Consider the following 27633-nt stretch of genomic DNA (forward strand, 5'->3'; position numbering starts at 1 on the left):
ATCTAGAGCATTACAACGCTGTAGACAATAAATGTGTATCGTTTCTTTTATCTGAATGGTTAAAAAAGGGGCTAAAACTGAAGCCAGTCAAATATAGAGGCCTAGATGGGCGAGTCATCCAGACATAGGGGGCTAAACGGAAATTAGCAACACAAAAGGAAAAGAAAATGGGAGGCCCCTCCATTTTTTATTTTTACTTCTTCGAGCCCTAGATTCTCTGATTTCCATCTCCCTTTTTTCTAACCTAAATTCTCCCGCCATTTTCGTTTCTTCCGTGTTCTCATTGGCCAGTGCTCAATGCTCAATACTCATGCTTCCTTTGATAGGGTTTCTTTCTTCTCCTCTCTAATTCAACCTGTGGTAAGTTTTATTCTTCTTTGAATTTCAGTTATCAATAGCTTTTACTTTTCTTCTGGTTATTATTTTGGACAATCTTATCTTCTTTTAATCTTTGAGTGGATTAGGTTAGCCAAGGAAGAGGTTTAGTTAATGGTGATACAAATGTAACAGTAAAAATGAAAATAAATGAGCTTAGTTTACATACTCAAATTTGGTTATTGAAAATTGAATCCCAAAAGAGTTAGCAAAAGGAAATAACATTGTGGGTTTAGAAAATCAAGTATCTAGTTCTTATGATCAATTCAAATATAATGCTGATTGCTGTGTTTCTTATTGTGTTATTTGATATTCTTCAGTATTGGTTTCAGTTTTTAATGTGCAAACAATAAAACAAATCTATCCACTTGAATTTCTTGTTGCTGGTAAGATGAATGAAAGCATTGAAGGATTCTATTTATGCAATGTTGTGAGTGTTTCGCTAGTTCCTTACTCACAACGTTTTAAAAGGCGCACGAGGCACTCACAGATTCACGCTCCTTTAAGGAAAATATAGTTGTACCACATCAGAACTTACCCGTCTCTAAGCAGTAGAGGGGCGTAAAACCGTACACATGAGCAACGGTCAAACATTCTTTTAGTCAAACATTTCTTTTCGACCGGTTAGTGGACGAACCAACAAAATCGGCTACCCAATGTATTATAGTAACGACAAGTTGTCATTGTATGACATCTATGACTTTTTTTGCTTTAATCTTTTATCCTTCTAATAACCTAAAAGTAACACGTAAATCTTTTCTTTGTGCAGAAAAACTCGGTTGTACACTTCAAAATTCTGTAAGAAGACTTGTACTTATATTTATCAAAAGTGGGAATCGCTCCTAGGAACCAATTTTAGTCATCTGCCTACAACTCTATTAAGGGAAAGCGGAAACCTCTCGCTAAGCAATATGCCCCAAAAGGTTAGATGTCCCCATCTCCTTACTTCAATTTTTTTATAATTGATGTAGGGTTTCACCTACATTTTATTCCTCTTTTATTGCCCTTTGGTACGTCTCATTACCTTATCTTATAGGTACACAAATTCCTTACGTGAACAAAATCTTAATTCAATCTTATGTGGACATAAATATTCTGCAATTCGATCTTTTAATTGATAGCCTCTAGAGTGACAATATATCAGGATAAGTCCCTTCTCCTCCATAAGCCCCTAAAATTCATCATTTTCTTCCTTCCTACTTACTACTTTTTTTTAGAGAGAGTAAGTGTGAAAAGAACCATTATTGAAGATGACAATATCAAGCAAATCAAAGGAACTCATGATTGAAGAACCTCACAATGAGAGAGATAACTTCTTCAAACTCAAAACTTTAATATGTTACTTTTTTTTTTTTGTTTTCTTCATCAACATGCTAGGGTGTTTCTGTAAGATTCAAAGGGTTTTTGTTGAAGAACCTTAGGTTTTTAAGGGAGATATCTCAGCTCGGGTTATAGGGTTTCTAAAACCCTAGAAACCAAGCAACATTAGTTGTGGGTTAGGGTGAGTAGCACTGTAGCAGGGCAGTGTGACCGGCTACCGTTTTGTAGAATTTCCACGAAATTTGGCTCTGCAGGAAACATGTTCCCACGAAATCTTGGACAAGGAGAGCATCGCCCCAGATTTTATGGCAACTTGGCTTCTGATTCCACGAAATTTTGGCAAATCAGGGGCTACGTCGCCACAAAATTCTTGTTCTTACCGATGTTGCCAAAGAGAATGTGGAACTTTTTCCTTACATTGATTTTAGCGTATTTTTTTGTGTGACTTTCAACTTAATATGGGCTTTCATCTAATTAATGGAGAATGTAGTAATAGTGGAAAACTAGATGAACATAAAACAACATGAGTTGGGAATGGGTCAACTCGGGTACGACACATAAAAAGCCTCAACATGAATTTTCGGGCTCCAAAATCTCAAAAGCACTAGGGTTCCAGTCTTCCGGAGTGGTCAGACAAACTTGAAATGTTTTTCAGAAAGACCAACATGCACATTTTGTAAACATGTTTATCGACTGATGGGTGATTCGAAATTAGATAAAAAGAAAATGGTAACTTATTTATCATTTCTTATACGATGTATGTAATTTATAAGACTATTTTTATGTGTGATGTGTCCAACACAAATATTGCCATCCTTCTTTAAAACCTTTTATGCAGTAGAGGATTAGTAGAGCTGCGAATTCCTCATAAGATAAATGACCAAACTAGTAGTAGTACTAACCAAAACCTACACTTCATATCTAACGACTAGTATAAATAAGACCTTTTTAGTGACTCCAATCAATCCGGTCTATTAGACGAACTGTATGATAGGGGTACATATTCGGATATATTGTTTTTCTTTGTTGCTGGGCAGGATAACACATCTCAGACTTCAGATAACTCATTTTACTTGATGTTTGTAGTATTTCAGATTGGGTATCAAAGTATTAGACTAACTTCCTTACCTTACTAAACATAAACATGCCCATTTGAAAGGCCTTCATTAAACACAATCGATGTATAGACTATAGATAATCTATGAAAAGAATTTTGTTCAACATATTCTGTTAGGATATAATTCTCTATAATTATAAGACATAGTATTTCCTGAACTCATGAAACATGATCCACTTATTTTAAGAAGTTATCCTTATAATTTCATTGTAAGATTGTATCACAGTGAGGCGTATATGTTGTACACATATTTTTTGTATAAATTAACTATTCATTTTCATTATATACGACTTATTTTAAGAAGTTGTCCTTATAAATCCATGTGTTCCCATGGTCTATGATCGTCTGCAATAAACCCATGTTCACCTAACATAATCTTATGAGTTGATGATGTAGTTTACTTTTTTACCCCTTGAAATGTGACATTATGACATCCGAATCTAGCTTTAACTACCCCGATTTGACAAGTCAGTCTCCAACTTGACTTTAGGTGCTGATTAAAAAAAATCTGACGCGAATTTTTTATGAGCAGGGGTGCTTTTTGAAGTTGTTGCCAATTTTGGTTCTGAGTAAATAGTGTATTCGAGGTGTAACAAAAAATAAGATGAAGTCTACTAGGAGGATCTCGTGTTGACTAACCTGCAAGTACAATCTTTCTTTGAGGAAACTTTACTTCGAGAGTTTGAAATTGAGGCGATAACTGTGACTATTACCTCTCTCACTCTCTTTCTAAAACTCTAGCTCTTTATACACGCAGAACACAAATTAGAATGTTTCATCTTCTAACAACCATACTTGAGAAACACCATAGCCATAAAAAACTCCTAACCACCATTTTACTCCGCTCCGCTCACTGGAAGGCGGCACCACCACCTAAACAACAAAAGCCTCCACCCCCTCCAACACCCCCAAAACCCCCTCAAAAACCAGTTTCCTTCACTTTCCATGACGAAACATGGGAAGATTCTTACTCTTGGATGTCTAACCTTAGCGATAAAGTTGCAATGCGTCATATGGACGTTTACATGGAACAAGAAGAGAAATACACAGAAGCTGTAATGGCCGATACTGATCGTCTCCAACGTAAACTCCAATCTGAAATGGCAATTCGAATGACCTCCGATCTTTCTACCCCACCCGTTAGATGGGGTCCCTGGTTAGTATTCTCCCATTTGCCGCCCTTTCCTCTAAAACCCTAATTCTAGAAATTTGAATTTTGTCCAAAAGGTCGAACTTCGTCATCGCAGGTTGTATTATAGGCGTGTTGAAGAAGGAAAACAATACCCAGTACTTTGTCGAAGATCAGTGAATTTAAATGAGGAGTTTATTTCATATAGTTCACCTTCTGCTGGATTTGATTTCACAGCTGGGAAGAGAATTGAACAAAAGCTTCTTGATTATAATCAAGAGGCTGAGCGATTTGGAGGTAATTTAATGTGGGTTCAATCTATGTTTACTAGTTTCAAATAAAGTTTGCTTTCTTATTGAGTTTTCGAAGTTGGGTTTTATAGGTTATGCTTATGAAGAACTATCAGAAGTATCGCCTGATCATCGCTTTCTTGCATACACTATGTATGATAAGGACAATGACTATTTCCGATTATCTGTGAAGGATTTGAATTCAGGTTCGTTATGTAAGAAACCTGAGGCAGATCGAGTGTCAAATTTGGCCTGGGCTAAGGATGGAAAAGCACTGATATATACTGTGACTGACAGTAATAAGCGACCATATCGGTTTGTGAATGTACCCTTTAAGTAGTTCTCTTCTACATTTGGTCATTTCCAGATGATGAGTTTTTCTTGCTTTTCTTTCTAGGATTTTTTGTAGCATGGTTGCATCAAATGAAGACGATATTTTGCTTTATGAAGAATCCGATGAGAGTGTCTATCTTAATATTAGACACACCAAGGATTTCCAATTTGTGACTGTTAATATGTTCTCTAACACTTTTTCAAAGGTATAAATCTAGTTCGCACTTTGATATCTTCAACTTTGGATGTTTGTATGTTGGTAAATCGATCTAATCTCTTTTATTATAGGTGTATTTGATAAACACAGCTGAATCTTTATCTGGCATGAAACTAGTGTATGAGTGTGAACCGCATGTCCATTGCATAGTCGAACATCATCGTGGATATCTTTATCTATTTACAGATGCTGCAAAAGATGGGAAACCTGTTGATTCTCATTACCTGCTTCAGTGTCCAGCTGAAGCTTCTGATTCAAGAAATTGGGAGGTTAGTTGTATTTTAAACCATCGTTGCTTCTTTTTTGAAAAAACTTTCTGGAGCTCATGTACTTCAATCCTCGACTTTGTGTACTTATGGTGACTTCTATTTACTGATATTCTACTGCGGATTAGTAAGTTCCATTTCACTGGAGCTCTTGGTTGTTTCGCGTTATTGTCTTTCTCATTGAGTAGTACTGGTCTTCTTTCGATTGTTGTAACATTCTTTTTCATGTTTCAGCCTGTGTTTTCTGATGAGGTGGGGTTTGTCATCGAGGATGTTGATTTTAGTGATTCACACCTGGTACTTATATTAAGGGAGGATATGAACTTCAGAATCTGTTCTATACCTCTTCCTTTGCCTGATAGAAAGGTGAGTAGGTAGTAATATGGTTCATATTTGCACATATTTAATATAGAGATACCTTTGACTCCATAACTTCCTACCCATCCTACAGAAAGAGGCTTGGTCTCTAACTACTTCTGCAAAACCCCTGGATGGGCCCTTGATAAAATAGCTTCCGCGGACCTTTCTTGGAAGTTTGGAACCATGTTACTATTCGTTTTGTTTTGTATCAATTAAATTGAGGGGTCCATTCTTTGTCTTCTTAATTCTGATTTTGATTGGTCACTATTCTTTTGCATTTATTGTTCCCTGTTATTTTGCTTATTGAAGTCATCTCCCCATATCTTACACACTAAAATGATCATTTTCTATATATCTGCTTCAATGCATCACTGTTACCTTCTTACCCTTTTTTTCTTGGTCTATCTTTGGCAGGGAGCAGTTCCTGTGAAGGAGCTTAATCCTAATTTCCTACCTCTTCCAAAATATGTATCTCAGATCTCTCCTGGGCAAAATTACGACTATTATTCCTCAGTCATGCGGTTTACAATATCCTCCCCTGTGGTATGAGTTCCTCATGGTTGTTTAGTTTTTTGTTCTACCCGAAGAATCTTTTTGGACAAAAGTACATTGATCTTTGTTAACTGTTAAGTCTTTTACCTTTGCGTGCTGAGATACAACTTGAGTAGCCATGGAAGTAGCTCTAAATTCCCTTTACGCAGCATTTGCGTGGAATATTGTGTAGTAGTAGACAGCTATCTCCTTAAGGTACTATATACCAACGTATCAGATGAGAATAGTGATACATAACACGTTGGAGAACTACATGAACCAATACGTGTTCTTGAATTAGCTGATTAGCAGGTGTTCTAAAAAAGCAAATGGATAATTATTGATTAGTCGTGCTAGCTAGTTCTGGTTTTACTGAGGCTAGATACCATATGAGCAGGGACCCCAGGTTAGGTCCAAAAGTTCAATAATTTGGTTTTGTCATGATGCACTTTTAGATAGTTTTTGGGGTAGGTTATTATTTTATGGTTTCTGTTTTTCATGGTTCTTAGCTATATATTCCTCCAGAGTTCAGATTGTCTGTCTCTCAGAATGTAGTGTTTGATCAAACATTTAATTCCAATTCTTTACAGATGCCTGATGCTGTTGTAGACTACAACTTAACAAATGGCGAGTGGTTTATCGTTCAACAACAAAACGTGCTTCATGAAGGATCGAAAACGTTGTATGGAGTTACCTCACCTCCTACTGTAAACACAGAAAGATCGCGCAGATCGATATATAATTCTTCAGAAGTTGAATTTAGTACTGAAGATGATCAGTCATGGAATGACCTCTCCGAGTTCTATGCTTGTGAACGTTACGATGTCTCTTCATGTGATGAAGTGATGGTCCCTTTGACTATTGTGTACTCGCGGAAAAACAAACAAGATGGTCAAAACCCTTGCTTACTTCACAGTCATGGAGCTTATGGAGAGTTATTAGACAAACGATGGCGAAGCGAGTTAAAAAGCCTACTTGACCGTGGTTGGGTGGTTGCATATGCTGATGTCAGGTTCGTTATAAACCAATAATATATATTCTGAGGACTAGTGTTGACCATGAAAATTAATGTTAGGGTTACTTAGTTTGCATAACGAGCTACATTATCATAACTTTCTTCTTTGAGCTCTAGGTAGAACCTCTGAGCTTATTGTTCTGATTTTGTGGTTTCAATCAACCTTTATTAGAGGTGGAGGTGGCAAGGGTAAAAAGTGGCATCACGATGGAAGACAAACCAAAAAACACAACTCCATTGAAGATTTTATTTCCTGTGCTGAATTCCTTATTGATAAGGAAATTGTGCAACAAAACAAGCTTGCAGCTTGGGGATATAGTGCCGGGGGACTACTAGTTGCTTCTGCTATAAATGTGAGACCAGAGTTATTCCGTGCAGCAGTCTTGAAGGTATGCTTCATACTCTTTTCTGAAATCAATCGTTTCAATTTTCCTGAATACGTATTATTACTTCTACTTAGTAATTTTCCTTTGCCGGCTCTACTGGTCATGTCTAATCCTGAACTCTGTTGTCTCTCAGGTCCCTTTCTTGGATGCTACTAACACCCTTCTATATCCCATTTTGCCACTTACACCCGTTGACTATGAAGAGTTTGGATATCCTGGAGATGTTGCTGATTTTCAGGCTATAAGAAAATACTCACCATACGATAATATCCAAACCGACGTTCTTTACCCAGCCGTCTTGGTAACATCATCTTTTAATACAAGGTAAAGTACACTCGTCCTCGTCTTGCTCTTATTTCCTTCTGATGTCTCTAGTTTTTCCTGTAATTAGGAAATTTCCTATTAATGACATCCTATCTGTTGTTGATATTTCAGGTTTGGGGTGTGGGAAGCAGCAAAATGGGTAGCAAAGGCACGACAACATGTTATTTATGACCCAAAACGACCTATACTGCTTAACTTAACAACAGATATAGTCGAAGAAAACAGATATCTGCAGTGCAAGGAATCATCTTTGGAGACTGCTTTTCTTGTCAAGATGGTCGACTTGTAAATCGTTTTTCATCTTTTGGATACATCAGCACTTGATGGGTAGCAATAGAAGAGCTGCTTTCATATCACTTCATTCACAAACCAAATTCATGAAATCTTTAGAAGTCATTCGGGACTTCCAGTCACAGGAATCATGGTTGTAGCTCAAGTTTCGGTATCCATAACCCATGTTTGGTTCTTGAGAGAGAACAAACAGCTGGTAGATGGGTTATCTAGGGGTCTTTAGTCTTAGGTGGAGATGAAGCTCATTTATAATTTAGAAAATTTTGTTTTTTTACTGCACAAGTTAGAAGTATTTAAAAACATAACCTTTTTCTGTTTTTTCTATATAATTTAAGAGAAGTTGTCAGAATTCATTTTTACTTGTAATTTCTTTTCTTCTGTAAATGCTTTATGAATCATGGATTCAACTTCACTTTCAAGGCTTTTTTTCGTTCAAATTGGTTGAATTGGAATTATAGTTTTTGTGGTCATTGGGTAATCTAGGAGCTCGGCGGATGAGAAAAATTGAGGGTAGAAGGTGACAGCATGGAAGGTCGGAGTTTTTCGAGGACAGGCAAGTAAGGTTTCGCTATTTCGTAGGTGTTAATAAGGGTGCCTGATTTATATCAAAAGTAGAAGCTATATCCAAATTTAGGTTATTTCACATTGTTTACAGGAGAGGAGAATAAGTGAAGGTCTTGAATCTCTTGATATAAAACATTTTGTATAAATCGAAGTTTGTGGCAATTTGGAGCCTCCCATTTTCTGCTTTCTGCAGGCTAAACCAAAACCACAACTCTACCATCATCAACAATTAAAGGAGTAATGATCTTCACCATTCAAAACTGCTATTCATTTGTTATGAAACTGTAGATACTACGGTGGTTCTTCTATCTGGTCCGACTAAAGTTGACCAAAATTGAGATAAAATTGATCGTTTAGACGAGTCACACATCACTAGTCAGGAAAAAAAAAGGGGTATTTAGCGATACCCCCTCATCCCTAATGTCCAATTAGGGATGTCCCTTTTTTAATTGGATATTAGGGATGTCCCCTTTTTTTACACTTAAAAGTACTTAATTACCCTTATCTTCATTTTTTTTTCTTCAATTTCTTATACATCTTTGGTGTTATGCTTACCAACAAGTTTTTGTTTCTCATAGTTATTTTTCTCTTATCCATCTTTTTTTAATTTTCCAACAAAATTTATCGAAAATTTAAAATTGATAAATCACAACAATTCAAAATAAAAATCGTAAATTGTAATAAATTTTTTTTAACTTACTAATTTTTTAATGTATACGAGTTATAATTAATAAAAAGAACAATACATATCAAGAGGTCTTCTTCAAATTAGTTATATATATCAATTTTAACGTAAAATGAAAAAATAAATGTGAAGTTAAATTTTTTTCTTAAAATTTACAATTTTATTTCGAATTGGTTTGATTTATTAATTTTAATTTTTCGATAAATGTTGTTGGTAAATTAAAAAAAGTGGATAAGAGAAAAAAAAAACTATGAGAAGCGAAAATAAGTTGATAAGCATAACATCAAAGAGGTATAAGAAATTGAACAAAGAAAAACAATAAGGATATGGGTAATTTTGTACTTTTAAGTGGAAAAAATGGGGCATCCCTAATATCCAATTAAAAAAGGGGGCGTCCCTAATTAGACATTAGGGATGAGGGGGTATCGCTAAATACCCAAAAAAAAAAGTAAGTTCGGCTCTAATCACTTGAGACCCGTGTTAGATTTTGAATTTAATTTGGTAAAAACACAGAAAAAACACAAAAAGTACTTACTACAATTTCAATCATTCATCAGAGGTAAAGATGTGAAATAACAAGTTAGACCATCTCCAAGACTCAAATACGAAAGTCAATTGTGTCTTAAGATGACGTGACATCATTTAGTTCTAAGATGTCTCAGGAAGACTTTCAACAAAAAAAAAGATGTCTCAGGAAGAGATTCAATATCTGAGATTTCTCTTGAGGATCTCAATTGACAACTCAATATTAAATACTCATCTAGGAAAATAGGAAATGACAACCAAATTATTTTTAAGTTCTTAAAGTATTGCATTGAAAATGTTTTTTGAATTGAGGATCTTAATAGTGATATTTAGGAAAGATATTCTCGATTGAGACCTCACATATAAGACAATTTTGAGTTCTTTGTTTAGTTTTACATTGGAGAACATGATGCTCATAGTAACACCAGAGCTCACAAAAGTGTGTATTGGATTCATATAGATACTCTTGGGGTTAATTCCATTTTGTCTAGAAAATTTGGCTTCCAAAATCTTTTTTTTCCCTTTCTTGTAAAACTATTTCTTCCTTGTTCTTTTCTGTCCATTCTCGCTAGAATACGTCGTTCAAAACACGTTGTTAGCGACCCTCAATCATTTCTTAATCTTCCATTTCTCTTCTGAAACCCTGATAGGCTAATCGGGTTTTGTTCAAAACTCATAGAGGTTTTAGTGAAGAAATCCCAATCTGGATTTCAGAGGGAGATTGAAAAAAACCGGGTTTTGTTCAAAACTCATAGAGGTTTTAGTGAAGAAATCCCAATCTGGATTTCAGAGGGAGATTGAAAAAAACAATTGTTGAAGGTCGTTGGTGATTGTCAACCGTTCCCTGCCGGTGAATGGTGATCCTCGCAAAGAAGAGGCCGTTTGAAAAAAATTGAAGGTCGTCAGAGATGGCCTGCCAATTATTTCCTCAACTCTTTCGGCGAGTATAGAGAAAGGCATGAGATGAATAGTTTAAATATAAAAGGAAATGAAGCACTTATTGACTGTAAATCATCCAAAATTAAGTCTCCAACTTTTCATATTTTATATACTTTATATCAACCCCAAAGCAATTTTTTGGCATCCAAAACCACTGACAGTATGAGGAAATGAAGCACATAACAAAATGCAACAACACATAGAGGTTCAAAGTTCATGTGACAAAAAACAAGATATATCTTCCTTTCTAGAGTAGGAATGCCAATTTGATGAAATGAGGTCAAACTATTACCAAAATACTGCTGGTTAGAAGTAGAGAATGTCAGCACCAAAAATATGGGAAACGTCGTCCATGTCCTGCACAAAAAGAAAAAGTATCTTCAAGAAGACATCATACGCCTCCGCCTCAACCTTCCTGCTATACTATTCGGGTTTGGCTCGGTGGCAAGAGGTCTTTTTTTACGCTTCGGTTCACTTTCAGGCGTAACTTCGAGTTTACTATCGGAGTTCTCTGGTTCTGCCTTCTCGCTCTTTGGCTCTTTGAACTGATCATCATTGTCTATCAACAAGATACTTGGATTTTCGTCAACATTTACGGCTTCACCTAGCTGGGGTAATTCCTCTCCATCTTTGCTATCATCAAACGAGGATTTTACTTTTTCATCTGATCTACCATCAACGTTCTGTGCTTCCAGTTTCTCCGCTTTTAACTCGTCGTCATGTTCATTAACTTCAGACAAGGGGTTCAAAGTTTCATCTAAGCTGAGAGTTTTGCTTTGCTGGGACACTTCTTCAGTATCTTTGCTATCTTCATGAAAGGGCTTTGACTTTTCATTTGAGCTTACAGTTTCTTTTTGGTTGGAAAATTCCTCTGCATCTTCAAAGGGCAGGGACCTCTTTGCAGAAGTTGGAACTTCAGCATCTTGATTTTCTTCTGAGTTGGTTTCAGCGCGTAGGGTTTGAATGAGATAATGTGCCACAGATTTAAACCCGAGTTTTAGAATCTGAAAGGGATGCAAATTTTGTGTCGTTATTGAGCTAACATTTATGAAAACATGAAATAATTATGTGTGTGGTTTAATAAGTTTACCCTCCTGTACATATATCCAGTGGGTACCCATCCCTTGGCTAGTCGGCACAAACTGCAGTTGCAAATTCCACGACAAACAGGACAAATCCAATTAGGGTTCTGATTCGCTTCTAGCACATTTTCCCCATACCTACACAATTACATGATTATTAAAGAGATATCATTACTAATATAAGATGGTATTTCATTGCTCATCGAAACATAACAAAGCAAAATGGGTGCTATTCTACTAATGTAAAATATGAGGCCACCGAAAAATCCATCTCATCATAAAACCTAGTATTTCTTTTTAAGCAAGGACCATACGAACTTAAAACATCAAATAAAATATAACTTCAAGTTGGAAATGACAAAAGCTTGAAGTAAAACCAATTTACCTTGTGTACAAGCAATCTCCACAAAATTGCCCTTGGACAAGGCTGCAGTTACTGCAACGCGTACGATGGCCGAGAGTCTTCTGCCTGCAGTCGACATTGGAAAAAAGTATAAACATCAACAGATTAATCATTATATGAAAAGTGTTGCTGAAAAAAGTTTTAGTTTTTGTTGGTTTTCATGCTTCTTAAAAATAACCTATAATAACATCTTATGCAACAATGTATCGGGGACACTAGTACAATGTGACCACAGTATTAGTACTAAACCCTAAGATTACACTAAACCCATTATTACCACTTGTAGATGGGGAAGAACTATAGTCTGTTAATTTCTTCTTTCGAATTCAACAAAAAACAGATGACTAGTTCATCATCAACGAAAACCCTAAGATTACACTAAACCCATTCTAAACACATTTCTCTACTAAATATTAATCATAGAGAAGTTCAATATGCATCAAGAGAGAGAGAGAGAGATTGACCTGCACTGATGACATGTTTTTCCTTTGACTGGATCATATATACGTTTGCCATCAGGTCCATATCCATCAACAAAAAGTTCCCAACTTGATTCACAACTACCCAATAACTTCTCATGTTCTTCTGTATAAATCTCAGGCCTATTTCCTTCCTTTATTAGATCCTTCTCTTCCTCAGACTTACCCTCTTTTTTAGTACGGATTTCAACATAGCTAACTGGATTTACATTCTGCAACCTAAAACCCATAAACCCAAAATAAATAAAAACCCATCATTTGTAATGAAAATCAAAACAAACCTTAGGATCAAATTTTCGTAGAAAAAAAAAGTCATTTGAGAAAGGGGTGAGAAATAATACCTAGAAGAACGTCTTCTGGGTTCGGAAGAAGGAGGTAATGATGAAGAAGGTTGAGGGGATCGCTTTTCAAATGGTTTTCTTGGAGAAATTTTAGGAGAGTGAAGACCAGATTTGAGTTTTGAAGAGAGATCTAGAATACCAAGTTTCTGCATCCTTTCCATGTTTTCTTTGATTCTCTGATCTCTGCATTGTTCATATCCTGATGAAACTTCATCTTTGTTGATTCTTTTGGTATTAGCAGGAGATTCTTGGATTTGACCACTCTTCCTTAGAGTCACCATCCCCACAAAACAAGCTTCTTCTCTCTCTCTCTCTAGTCACTACTATCTCACTCTCTCTGTGGTTTTATTTGACTTGAAGAAGAAGGTCAGAGAAGACCAACGGTCGTCTTTGAGAGAAAAGATGTCAATTTGTTGGAAGGAAATTACTTCCAATTTGGCCCCGTGTTTTTACCAAATCAAGACACTACCCTTTTATATTTATTTTTATTTTTTTGAACTAAGAGGCCATCTCTCAAGTCACGATGCTTAAAACCATAATGATCAATCACTAAGCAACAGAATGTGCACATGACACATTGTGCACATGACACATTGTGCACTCGATTACCTCTCTGAAGTTCGAATTGGCCTCTTAGTTCTTTCTTGTGGGTTGGTCTATTCAACAAAAAAAAAAAAATCAATTTTCACAAAAGCACATACATTTACTTGTGCTCACAGTTGGCCTTATTCCTCAAAATCTGGTTGAGGATCTCTTATCCAAATTTCAGAGACATAACAAACTCTCTCTAAGGATCTAAACTCTCTACCTCTATCTCCATCTCTCCTATAACGTTCAAAAGGAATTCAAATGTCTTCATTTTGGGAGTTTTAGTGTTTGAAATCTGGGTTTGGAACTCATTTTCTCATGTGTAGGGTTCGTGGTGGGTACTTCATAAAGCAAATTATTTTTATTTTTTGTTTAAATATTTCATATACTAATTACCAGGTGGGCAACCAAAGCAAGTTGTGGCAAGAACGTTCTTGTTAGCTAGTTGTAAATGACGATACTATATAATGCTAGGGTTACTCATTGGACTACTCATGGGATGGTCGGTCCACTCATATAGCTGAAATGGCCTGTACAGATTTTGGTCAAAAATTCAAAATGCCACTTCATCCTAGGGGTGGGAATCGGACCGGACGGGCAGTCCGCGGACAACTACTCTCCCGGTCCGCGCGGAACAGGCACATGCTACCATGACCGCTCGAACAATCGGACTAAACGGTTGGACTAAACGGAAATTACTTGGTGAAAAAGCTCGTCCATGACCGTTTTTTTTTTTTTTTGCTAGACATCGGTCGGACGGGACCGGGGTATAAAGCCCAAAACAGAACAAAAATTGACTAATGTATTAAAAATTCTTCTTCACTTAAAACTATAAGAATGAAGTCATGAAGATCCAAATCTGAAGTTGGATCTCCATTTGACAAAAACAAAAGATTACACATTGATATTTTTTCATATCCATAATTCCACACAAGAAAACATAAAGTGCAACATCATTAAGTGGCAGCAGCAAGGAGCAACACTGCAGCAACAAATAGACAAGAAATCTAAGAAGAAGATGAAAAAAAACAGCAGAACATAGGCAAGAAATCAAATAAGAAGATGAAAAAAAACAAAATCAAATCGAAGGGGAAGAGAAACAGAGGATACTTACAATGTGTTGAAGATTAGAGTTCGTGAAGATGAAGTTGATTTTCAGATTCAGAGTAGACAAAAAAACAAAGAAATTTTCCACATTATCAAATAATCGAAAAAGATGGAAATGAAAATAATAATAAAAGAAAAGTAATAGACTAAGAAGAATAAGAAGTTACTTACAGAGATTCAAATATGAAAGGGGTCGAAATTTAGAAGAGAGCAAGTCTGTGAAGATCTTCGACTAAGAGTTTCGGTCGGTCGATTAGAATGAGATGTTTAGGCTTTAGGAAGTGAAGATCTTCGACTGATTAGATGTAAGAACTTAAGAAAAAGAAGAACTAAGGAGGAAACTAAAAGAGGCAGCAGAGAGAGAGAGAGAGAGAGAGAGGTTTGGTTGATTAGAATGGGTTGTTCAGAGTTAGAAATTTCAATACCTGTTTATATATGGTTACCCTAGGATTAATCTACCGTTCATATTAAAACCCTAGTTAATCTAAGGGACGAAATCTATTCGGACTTATGATGAGACATGAAAATGTCCCATCTGAATCTCTTAACTCAGGTTAGTTAGTCAATTTCGAGCAGTTACTCTGATGATTTGTATGTTTTTCTCTCTCAGGTGTCTTTTATGGAGTTCAGTGTGAAAATGGATAAAATCAAGAGAAATACACTCCTGAGGGCATTTTGGTTATGTGGAGGTTATGGTAGTCTCGGTATTTGGTCAACTTTGGTGTTCGAATGAGACGTAGGTTCTAAAACGAACCCACCGACAAAAGCAAATGTTAAATCGGAGTCCTGACGAGAAAGATAGAGCGGGTCAAAGTCTGAGTCAAAATCTGTTGACCAAAGGCCAACACAAATCTTCCAACAACACGTGGCGCAAATCTGACGGCCAGGTGAAAGTTTCGGTACATTGGTGGGCTAAGCGGGATGGTATTCGGGATTTACTTTGGAACTTGATCTTGTGTTTCCGCACACATAATATTACTATGTATCTGAGATCAACTCGCAGATCGAATGGCCTGGGTTTCACCCGTGCACATGGTGTTATCTCGGACTGCGTCGTATCATCCTTTGGTCTCCCGCGACGTACACCATCATCTCGTAATGATATCCAACGGCAACTTCCATCAAGGCTTTACTCAATTGGTTAATTCCCAAAATCTTGGGATTCATTCTCTCTCTCTCTATAACGTGAAAAGGAAAATAGAGTTGTGATTCTGTTTTAAAATCAGAATCTAGAGAGAAGAGCGTGAAGAACCGAGAGGGCTAGAGAGATATTCAGAGAGAGAGAGAGATTGAATTTTTCAGAGAGGGAAAGCCGATTCTTCCTATCCTCCTCTCATCTCTATTAATGGAAAATAAACAGTAGAGAGAGATTAGCTAGAGATTTTATTGGGAGAGAGAGGATTTGATTGAAGACAGAAAATAGAGAGATTGCAGGGATCGAAAGATTGTTGGAGAAGGAAAGGAGATTCTGTGGACAGAGATGGAAAGAAAATTTATATAGAAGAGACAGAATAACAGTAGAGAGAGAAACAAATTGGAGGTTTCTTTATATCTCTTTTATTCTCTCTTGCAAGAAAAATAAGAGATTTCTTCTTTTCTCTATATAGAACCGAGATGGATTGAGGGAAGGAAAGCTGGATACTCTTTGAAGATTCGATTGAGAGATTTCAGTGAAGAGATTGAAGAAGATGGTTTGAAAATATTCAGTAGAGAGAGAGAGAGGAGTGAACTGTTCTTTGGCTATTCTCCTACTCTCATATAAGTAACCAAAACAGAGTTTGGGGGGTATCTCACCTTTGGGGGTCAAAAGCTCAACAAAAACTAGAAAAATCAGAGAAAAAGAGAGAGAAGGAAAAGAGAGAGTTATTACCATCATCATCATCTTCATCTTCTCTACTTCTTCTTGTATTGTTTCTTTATTTTTGTGAGAGAAATAAAGAAACAAAGATTGATAGAGAGGAATTGAGTGATTGTATAGAGAGAGAAAGAGATTGAGAAATCCAATAAAATCAGAGTTCATTATCTTTTCTTCTTCTTTTGCTACTGTTTTCTGAATTTTTGTGAGAGAAATCAAGAAACAGAGAGTTATAGAGAGAGAAAGGAACATTTTAGGAGTTAAAGAGAGCTTTCAGAAAGTAGAGAGAGAAGAAGAGTTAGAGAAGACGAGAAAATCAGTGGGAAAATCATTTTCCAACAGAGAAATCGATTCCAAGAAGATGAGAAAATCGACTTCCCTTAGGGTCTGTTTTCCTGGAAAATAGTAAAAACAGAAGGAAAATACTTCCCTTAGGGCGCGTTTCGCTGCCAGAGGAAAATCAGTGAGAAAACTCCAATTCTTCTTTCATTTTCTCTCATTTGTCATATTTGATTTAATCTTTTATTATGAGTAGCTAATTCTCCTTCTAGGACTAGGATGAAACCCATATTTAAACTTTTAGAGACGACATATAACTATTTGATTAATTCTTTTTATCGTGCTTCAAAGTTTAAGTTGTTTAGTTTGTTAAATATGTAATCTTTTCATTATCAATGCTTTTAGATTTGATACATCATGCTTAGGTTAGATCCTTTGATGGTGTATACTTATTATTTGATGGATAATAGTTTAGAGATATATCTTTCGACACATACAACTACATTGTTATGCTTTATCATTTTTAACCGAAAACATCTTCCGGAATTAGGATATTTTATTATCCGAAACTAGGGTATATCCCGTGCCCTAGGGCAAGGACACTTGTAGCAATCAAATGTTACGAAATTTGTTGTTATATTTTATTGAGAGTGAGAGATTTTTATTAGTTATTATTTTTTTTTTGTATTATGTTTTTGTTTATTTTCTCTTAAGTTAGTTATTATTTTATTGAGAGAGAGAGATTTAATTTTTTTTTTTAACCTTTGAAATTTATTTTGTTTCTTTTTTTCTGAAATTAGTTATTTTATTTCTAAGAAGGAAACAATTATTGTTTTTTAAATAGGTAACTTTATTTCTACGAAGGACTATATTTTAAATTTAACCCTTGAAATTTATTTTGTTTCTTTTTTTTTGAAATTAGTTATTTTATTTCTAAGAAGGAAACGATTTTTGTTTTTTAAATAGGTAACTTTATTTCTACGAAGGACTATATTTTAAATTTTGAGAAGGGCTTCTAGACAATATCCTTTATTAAAAAAGGATGTTTGTCCCAGTCATCGTTTTCCCTTCTGTTTTATTATATAGATTCTGAGTTATAAAGAAAGAGAATTGATTAGATAATTATTTGTTTTAAAGGTGATTTTATGTGGTGAATTCCTAAACCCTAGACTTCTCCTCTATTTGAGTTCATTTTTATTTTTGTTTCAGTATTTGATTTTATCATCACCAAAACAATTTCCAAAGAAAACGTTCTACTTCTAAGTTTTAGAATAGATTTCACCTAGTCTCTGCAGATCGACCCGGTCTTACCGGAAATATTACTTGACGCCCGTATACTTGCGGGTGATGACCTATTTAGGGTAACCTTTTAGGCCCATCAACTTACGGGTGGTCTTTCAGTCGGGCGGACTGCCGGGTAAGAGTTGATGCCCGCGTACGTCCACTTAACCCTTCCCGGACGGTCAGGTTTTGTCCGAGCCGGTTACCGGGCGTCCACGGACCGCTCCTGCTTCGATGAATATCATAAAGCTAAAGCGTGGCTTGACGGACACATGGAAGGTCTTCCGGACAGGGACCTGGATGGCGCGAGTTCGGACTCAGATGCCCACATTTTAGTTTATTTTTAAAATATAATTAATTCAACTAACAACCTATATAAAATCAATTAAAATATCTTAGTCCCCTACAAACTTCAATTCATCTACCCTAAACTCTATATACTTTAATTGATCTATCCTAAACCCCTACAAACTTCAATTCATCTAGCTTAAACTCTACAAACTTCAATTCCTCTCCCATAAACCTCTACAAACTTCAATTCATATACCCTAAACCCCTACAAACTTCAATTCATATACCCTAAACTCTATAAACTTCAACCCATCTACCATAAACCCCTACAAACTTCAATTGATCTAGCCTAAACCCTTACAAACTTCAATTCATCTACCCTAAACACTATAAACTTCAATTCATCTACCACAAATCCCCTACAAACTTCAATTCATTTACCCTAAACTCCTATAAACTTCAACTTTAAACCATAAATCCTACAAACTTCAACTCATCTATCCTAAAGCCTAAAGCATAAATCCTACAAACTTCAACTCATCTATCCTAAACTCCTCAGATTTCAGTAGTCTTGACACTATGCTACTTAGTTCTCAGCTTGACAATTACTTTTGCGATATGAGGCAAAATAATGATTTCTCAAATTTAGATAAAATTGGAGCTCTTGCTAGAACATTGGTGGAAACTAAGAGGGATAAAGCATATCAATTAGTTTATTTGCTTATCACTTTAGCACTAACTTTGCCGGTTGCAACTGCCTCTGTTAAAAGAGTTTTGTCAGCTATGAACCTAGTTAAAACACGCTTAAGAAACATGATGAGTGATGCATGGCTAAATGATAGTTTAGTAGTCTTTATTGAAAAAAAAGTTTTTAGCGAAATTGACAATGAGTTAATTATGCGAACATTTTGAAAATATGAACTTTCGTAGAGGTCACTTGCGCTTGTAATCGTTGATGTATCAATATAATTAATGAATATAAGTATTTTATTAATTATTGTGTTTGGAAAATCAACTAACCACTTACTTTATCTCTCACATCGATCATCCAAACCTCTGACAGACAACCATCGACTGCTACTATCTAAAGGATATAGTCCTTCGGTCTGAAGAAGATGTCCTTCCGAAAGAGTGTCCTTCAACCAAGATGACAATACGTACAATTTTTCAGTTAGAATAACGATGACTTTATCTGGAAATCATCTAGTCCGGTCCAATTAGGGGTCGTAATGCTTAGGTAGAAGTCGCTTACGATCGTCGGGTTACTTCGGTAATCCGCGGCTAACATAAATCGGATCCTACAACGGGTTACACATAAGAATGGTAACTTGAACAGTGAGAATAAACTGATGGGAACTAGCATATAGATTGATATGATCCAGTTTAATAATGCTTAAAAGATAGAAAAGAATCCGGCTCGAAAAGGAAGTCCGAAAAGAGCAAAACCCACTTTTAAGGGCAAACAAGGGATTCCCTTAGAGGGAGATCGTAAGCGGCTTATTCCCTCTTTGGTGTAACACGTTGTAGGATCCGGTCTATATTAGCTGCGGATTTCTAAAGTGATCAGACGATCGTAAGCGGCTTCTAGCTAAGCATTACGATCCCTAATTGGACCGGACTGGATGATCTTCCGAATAAAGTCATCGTTATCCTAACTAACAAATTGTACGCATCGCCATCTTGGTCGAAGGACACTCCTTCGGAAGGACATCTCCTTCAGACCGAAGGACTATATCCTTCAGTCTCCCACTTGTACTTAGAACAAGTGCAATGCTCGATTCCTATGTCACTTCGCATCTCATCTGATACGTCATATCTTTTCAGACTTTCTTGATTTGGAGAACAATTATCAAAGCTAATGATTAACTATTAATCCATTAGAGTACGGCGTACATTTTTCAGTTGCTTCTCCTCAAGTGGCCCGGAGATACTAATCCTAACCTAGTTAGGAGGACATAATCCAGTCTTGTAGTCCCACTTAGCTTCATGTCCATCGTGTCATTCCTGGTAATCTGCTTTTGTAACCTCTTTTTACGGTACGGCGTTTGGCGGTACCAAAGTTTGACACTCCTTACATAAGATGAGTGGAGCACTTATGTTTAAGGAATCTTTCCAATCTTGCCTACGAGAGTTCGTGACGTTTTTCATAACTTGAAGAACTCTCATATTGGTCTATCCAGTGTATATCCCCAATCTTACACCCATGTAATTGACTCGAATTCTCAATTCGTATAGCCCATGAAACTGCGCTATCAGTCAATCTGACATGCTAGTCTTCGTAAGTCATTGTTGTCCATGCAATGACCTAGACTAGGGACTTAATAATGAATCTATTCTAAATTCACTAGTAGGGTTTCATTCACCAGATCACGTATTTGATAATCCTACTTGGAATGCTTCACTATTTTTGGATTGTCGGTTATACTACTAAACCATGATTTAACGACGAAATAATTAACTTATTTCTGATAATAAGAGTTTGTAAATATTGAGCCTTCCCTTGTAACTCCTTACACCCTCATTTTTACATGTCTGAGCTTTTTAGAAAAGCTCAATGCATATGAACGTAGTATGACTTCTATACTTAGTCTAAGGTGACAGTTTAGTTAATAGACCTTATCTATTTGGATTTTGCTGGTTATCACCCTGATTATAATCTTTAGTATTTCAATACTAAATTAAAACTTCTCAAGCTTTAACTATTTTCTTTTATTCGCAGAGTTTGCAACAGTCTCTTCTTGGAACCTTTCCAGCTTACTGTTCTTCCACGTCAAGATTGTCATCTTAATTTAGAAGTTTGCAACATATGACTGTTTTGTTTTATTTCCTTGCATTGTACTGAGGATTTATCATAAGTCTTTCTCAAGTAATTTATGATATTTCTCAGTTGCTATCTAGATCAGCTATCCAGATTTGATTGGTGATGACAATAAATACAACAAGTATTTAAGACGTCAAGGTGAACGCTAATCATGTCTAACATGACCGACCTTATGCTTTCAGCATAACCATCTTTTCTCATGCATGCTTGTTCATCAGAATATCTCGAATTCTGAGTCTTGCCAAGCTATGTTTCCTGAGACTTAGGTAGAATTGCTCTTTTGAGTCTTTCACATTAGACTTTTCAAGACTTTTCTTCAATAAGTCGTATCATCTTATTGATCTAAGCCTATAGATCTTTGATGCCCAAAAGCCTTTCACCTTTGTGCGTGGTTCTTTTTATTGAGCTAGTTCTAAACTACTTTCAACATCAGAATGTTGTTCTCAATCTCTAGTATGTCGTCTATATACCGGACCAAAGAAAACTGGGTCACTCCCACTAACCTTTTTGAACTATCTGAATTCAAGAGTTTTCTTCATTCTTAAAGAAACCAACTTTTGATTACTTTGCAGAATCGAAGATTCCTACTCCTACTTCCATGCTTCAATCCTTTGATGGATTTCTAAAGCTTGTAATTGTCACTTAGCTTTCAGGATGGTCAACTCTCCTTCGGAATGTGTCATGTGCACAATGTGTCATGTGCACATTCTGTTGCTTAGTGATTGATCATTATGGTATAGCCCGTGCCTCCGGCACGGTGAATTTTATTAAGTACTTTACACGATTGCGAATTTTTTAGTAAACACATTTTGCTTTAGTTTTATTTCATCTTTTTTCTTTCTTGACTTTATAGTTGTCTCTCGAGATCTTTAAATCGCAATATTAAGAAGTGAATTTTCAGCGTAAGAGGAACTCCATGTCTCCATGTTCTTCAGGGCAATTTCAACGGCTCTTTGTTGTTCAAGATAACAAAACTTATATAGTGTGACTTCAATAGTTCAAAATATTCCGAAGGTCTACAACAACTTTTAATCAGTTTCAAAATGATCCAGAACATGCTTTCCTCGAAAGCCATTAAAATATCAATAACTTGAACTTAGGAAAAGAAGATACTCAAGTTGAAAAAAATTGAATTACTATCCATAAATGTGATTCAAAAAAAGAATTTCAATAAAATGAAAACTAATACTTCACTGTTGAGACTTACAAAGAAACATGGTCGAGTAAAATACCATTATATTGCTAGCAGTTGAGTTCAGATAGCTCATATCAATGTGATTTGTAAAAACTAACATAATGCAAAAAAATGTGTTCATATAGACCGATCGGAAAGATATGTCCTTACATACAACACTAAGTACTTTAACATTAAAAAATCCATAAAATAGTAATAAGAAGTACAGGCTAAATGCAGACTCCATTTCAGGTAAAGAGGTTATCGGCATTGTGGGTTTGTCTGGTGAGAGGCGTGTTTTAGCAGAGTGTGCGGGAACAGGGTGGTCACTTTTGGATTAGGTCCTTTTAGCTTCACTACAAATCTGGTGAACACTGCCAAGTCATTGAGCTCACTTCTAACAGGATGGTAACCATCTTCCTGATCTGTGTATTTTATGTATAGATCAAACTCTTCCCTAGTAGAGTGCTGGAATATGAACCAAATACCTGCGAGAGGCAGAAAACTAAACCTGATTGTGTTAACAGTAATTCAATTCTCTACAGAAGATCCATATAGAAAGGCTCTTGCATTACTTAATGTGAAATCTGGGCTTCTCAAGCTATATCAGTGTTTTTTCTACTTTTTCCATAACAAACAACTCGTCTTTGACACATCGTTACCAACTGATGATTCAAACTCAGGTCAAAGAAGAATGGTTTGAGTTGCCAATAGAGAAATTGCAAAGAAGATGACAAATTCTAATGAAGATGTTAAAAAGAATAATGCAGAATAGAAGAAAATTGAATTAGAAACGTGAAGTGGTGGAGGTAGTAGTTGTGCAAGACTTCGAAGTGCTACAAGAGAGAAGCATGGATGGAGTAAGAAACGAAGTATACGAAGTGCTACCAGACTGGTACACTTAATGGGTACTCAATCATTGGTATTAGTGTTATATATTGGAGTACCATTCTAAGTTTTGGCATTAAACATAAAGGAAGAATCAATACACACGTGAAACTACTAAGCAGTCATAATCACCTATCCCTTGGGTCGTAAAGTAGTTCTTATCTTCTTAATTTCTCACAACACCCAGAAGATCCAAGTAAAAGCACCCAAAAGATTCAAATAAAAAAGAGAATGCCGAAGTCGCTCGATTACTTGAAATTTGAACATACCCACAGTATAGTTAGAGTAGGTATCTACTCGGTTTCAGTTGGGAATAACTCACTTCAGAAAATTCTTTTAGACATGTGGTAGACTGTATTTTGTGAAGAAGTTAATCCACATCTTCACTTGAATGTGAAACAAGTGAAAACCCACAATGTATTTTTGGTAAATATTAGTATATACCAAAAACCCCATACCAAACATTTTTGCTCCTATAATACATGAAAAATAGACGCTAATGCCAATCCACCTCGAAACATATTTATCTAATTACCCGTTCGAAGAGAGAAAATAGTTAACTAAACGAAATGATAATCCAACTCAATGAACAATATGAAACAATTCAAAATGATAATCTGCAGAAAGAGAAAACAACATGTTTTGATTTGTTTTACCTTCGAATGAAAGATTATATTCTTTGCTGCAACTCCTTATTCAGCTAAAGTTGCAATTGCTTCCAAGACATAAGAAAAGTGTCTGAAAATGACCAAACTATGAAGACGGGAAATTTAAATGATATAATCAAGCGATAATCTTGAAAAGTGTCTGAAAATGACCAAACTATGAAAAGTTATACTATGTTAATTTTACAGGAAGTTCTTCACATATTGTTGAAAACTTCAAGAAAATCGTCTCCACATTAGATTATTCAGCATACTGTATTTGTAAAAGAATTATCATTTGAATTTACCATTATATAGAGCGAAAGTTAGCAATGAAAAGTTTGTGTTAGAGACTGAAAAAAAAAATTCATTACTACTATTTAAATAATAAAATCAAGAGAAAAACACCAGAAGAAGTAACACTGAAGTTACATATAATAGAAATGAAAGCAATAACACAGAATCGATCTAAATTATCCCAATTACTTGATATGTAATCAATCTCTCAAAACTAATTAGTTTAAGTACAGTAAGATGAAACTATCACTTCAAAAGATTAGGGCAAAATCAACAAAAACTTTATAACGAAAGTATTAATCTATTAACCGTACAAAATTTAAAAAAATATAAGGAACTTTAAAGTAAGAAAAGTGCAATCAAATGAATGCCATGATTTCATACATAAGGAAGCAGTTAAGGTACACAAAATAACATACAATTGGATAATTGGTGGCTTTTCTTCTGATTTTACCTTGTAAGTTGTATAGGAATAATGGCAGTAGTAACTCTACACATAAGTGAAAAGGAAAAACAATTGGAAAATATCGGTGGGACATTGAAATTGGGCTATCTATGTGACTTGAGAAACATGGACAAAATAATAAACCCAAACTCAAACAGAAAATTCATACCTAAGAGATGTCGAGATCTTTAAATCCATGTTTCTCAGTTTAGGAAGAAGATACTCTGAATACCTGAAATAGATTTAAATATACGGTTTTAACATTTCAAAAACACTCCATTTGGAAGAATCCTCCATTGGCTACTTAATATCTACTTGGGAATTAGATAACTTAATATCTACTTGAATTGGCTGCTTAATATCTACTTGATACCCTGAATTCCTGAAATAGATTTAAATATACAATTTTAACATTTCATATGAAATTTGCTACCTAATATCGACTTGAATTGGACAAAACGTGATGAAAACAAAAAAGACCATACCTTGCACCAAATTGTGCTATATCTGCTGCAATAAAACAACAGAAAACAAGAGAGAAGGGAGAATAAAACCTAGGACAAAAGAATGAAGAACAGTACCTTGCACCAAAGTGTAGATAGAGAGATAGAAGATGGAGAGTAATGGAAATGGAAATGGAAAAGGAAAAGGTTTTGGCAGGTCAAGATAGAAGATGGAGAGTAATGGATTTGGAAAAGGAAAAGGTTTTGGCAGGTCACGGTTGAAGATGAAAGGATTTGAGTCGATTGTGGATGTTGATCTCTTGAAACGGGTCAGATTAAAATTTGATTCATGGTTGTAGAGAAATATAAGTAATGATGAAATTAATGCGAAACATCCTAGTCATCACGAGATACATCTTAGTCACCACGAGATACACATGTTGTCCTAGTCAATAAACACATGTCTCTCCAATTCAGCAATAGGAGCATTTATTTTGTCCCAGTCACTACAAACCCACTCTGTTTTGTTATATAGATTTTTATTTTTTTGAAACCAAGTGAAACCATTTTTCATTCACAAGTGATACAATCACAATGGTACATGGATGATAATTCTTGTTTCTCACAGAACTACATGAGAGTTACATACCTTCAAATGTAAAATACCTCATGAAGGGAGAGAAATTGGCTAGACACAGACTCGATGAAATGACTCTAAAGGTCGAAAGATGAAAGGATCCTTAAGATCAAGAATGAAAAGACCTTAAAGATCAACAAAAATATAACTAGGACTAATAGTACCACAACCGAGTGAACCACCACCGCCATTACCAGGAAGTCGCTGCCGTCACTGAAGAACCGCCAATTTTATTGTACTAATTAGACGTAGATATATGTAGATACTTCAATTAATGTCAATCCGATGAAGAAAATACTTTGTCCATTTTCGTCGTGTGATTTTATACTTATAACTCAAATCTTCGTTGTTGTTCTTGTCCGAATCAGATCTGAAGACCATCATCTCCTTCTTTGATTTCACTTCTGTAAGGTGAACGATTTCGCATTTCGGAAATTAGAACCATCGTCATCGGATCGATCTCCTTAGAGGCTGTAACTTTATCTTCCATTTCAACTTCGTTCATCAAATCAATTTCATCAAGAATCGGTGTTGCATGCTTTACGAACACTGGGTCAGACAAACTTGTTTCATCTTTGTATTCATCTACATCAATGATACTACATTCATCCAGCGATGCTTTCGAACTCGAATTTGATTGATTTTGATTTGGTTTCTTTGTCTTCTGGATAATGGAGTTACTTCTCAGAGAGAGGAAGTGACTACTAATAAAACCTACAACCAAAAACGTAATCTGATTAAAAGAACATCATCCCAATCAACAAGGAAGGGGATTCCAGCGAAGGAAGGGTTCCTTCGCCGCTTTTCGCTTTTTATATTTGATGGGTCCGACACTCAAGCGCCCTCGCCCTCCTCTAAATTTTTATTCTTCTGGGTGTCTCCTCCTTCTTATCATCCCCATCACGACATCATTTTTAACAAAAAAAAAAATCATCACGACATCATAGAAACAACTTTCATATCATCAATCTAAAACGAGAAGTAGAAACACAAAATACCTTGTTTTAGAAAGAGACCTCTCTGGTTGGTCCGAGTTCGAGTGTTGTTTTGGGTCTCAGACGGTCGATCCATGTCTTTTATACTCGGTGCCAATAAGTGTTTCGGGTAAAAGAGATTGACACTCAATCTGCTACTCCGAGTGCTAAGAGTGAAAACAGAGAATTCTCCCTTGAGTTTTCTGTTCAAGGGAGTGATATATTTATAATGATTTGAATTGTTAGTTACAACTAGATTTACATTGACTGAGATATACATGGGATTCAAATTGAGATTGCATCAGATATGCAACCACTTTTCAAATTTAAAAATATAATGACCAAGTCATATGTAGAGATACGATTAGCTCTATTACCCCCCCTCAAGCTCAAGCTTCGGATCACGAAGTGAGAGTTTGGAGCACAACACTTGATGTCTAGCTTTGACTAATCCTTTGGTGAAGATGTCTGCAAGCTGAATTTGTGTGGGTATATAGCGAACACATAACGCACCTCGTGTGACTCGCTCCCGAACAAAGTGATAATCAAGATCCATGTGTTTTGTTCGCGAGTGTAGAATCGGATTATGAGCCATATACGTTGCACTCACATTGTCACAATGAAGAACTGGTGAAGTAGACATTGGAACTCCTAAATCACGAAGTAAGTACTGAACCCAAGCAATGTCTGCTGCCGTAGTTGCCATAGCTCGGTATTCAGCCTCGGTGCTTGAACGTGAGACCGTAGGCTGTTTCTTTGAGGACCATAAGATTAAGTGAGTACCCAGAAAAATACAACTACCTGAAACAGAGCGTCGAGTGTCTGGATCTCCTGCCCAATCGGCATCGGAGAAGGCATGTATTGATGAGTCTGAAATCTCACGATGTTGAAGACGATTAACTGAATTGGTGCCAAAAAACAGACCCCGACCTAAGGT

The 27633-nt window shown here is 35.9% G+C and overlaps 2 protein-coding genes across 4 annotated transcripts; one reads left to right on the top strand and one right to left on the bottom strand.

Annotated features, from left to right (window-relative positions):
- Nucleotides 1-182: 182 nt before the first annotated feature.
- LOC147533042 (Prolyl oligopeptidase family protein) lies at nt 183-8391 on the top strand. Of its 3 annotated transcripts, none has more exons than XM_086650963.1 (13): nt 183-360; nt 1145-1298; nt 3345-3968; nt 4040-4238; nt 4324-4546; nt 4629-4770; nt 4853-5050; nt 5282-5413; nt 5822-5950; nt 6529-6950; nt 7126-7342; nt 7473-7663; nt 7775-8391. In XM_086650963.1, the coding sequence occupies exons 3-13, from the start codon at nt 3957-3959 to the stop codon at nt 7950-7952; spliced, it is 2043 nt and encodes a 680-aa protein (XP_086507089.1). In that variant the 5' UTR covers nt 183-360; nt 1145-1298; nt 3345-3956; the 3' UTR covers nt 7953-8391. The 3 variants fall into 3 exon arrangements, with proteins under 3 accessions (XP_086507089.1, XP_086507086.1, XP_086507088.1); XM_086650960.1 differs by having other exon boundaries at nt 4060-4238; XM_086650962.1 differs by lacking the exons at nt 183-360; nt 1145-1298 and having other exon boundaries at nt 3368-3510; nt 3563-3968; nt 4060-4238.
- Nucleotides 8392-10752: 2361 nt separating this feature from the next.
- LOC147533043 (uncharacterized) lies at nt 10753-13417 on the bottom strand. Its single transcript, XM_086648284.1, has 5 exons — nt 12973-13417; nt 12617-12850; nt 12135-12218; nt 11758-11887; nt 10753-11671 (listed from the first exon to the last, which is right to left on the bottom strand). The coding sequence occupies exons 1-5, from the start codon at nt 13251-13253 to the stop codon at nt 11048-11050; spliced, it is 1353 nt and encodes a 450-aa protein (XP_086504410.1). The 5' UTR covers nt 13254-13417; the 3' UTR covers nt 10753-11047.
- Nucleotides 13418-27633: the final 14216 nt, after the last annotated feature.

This window comes from Eschscholzia californica, unplaced genomic scaffold, assembly GCF_041429995.1.
Source record: "Eschscholzia californica isolate CP2 unplaced genomic scaffold, dmEscCali1.0.p SCAF_6, whole genome shotgun sequence".
In the NCBI taxonomy this organism is placed as follows: Eukaryota; Viridiplantae; Streptophyta; class Magnoliopsida; order Ranunculales; family Papaveraceae; genus Eschscholzia; species Eschscholzia californica.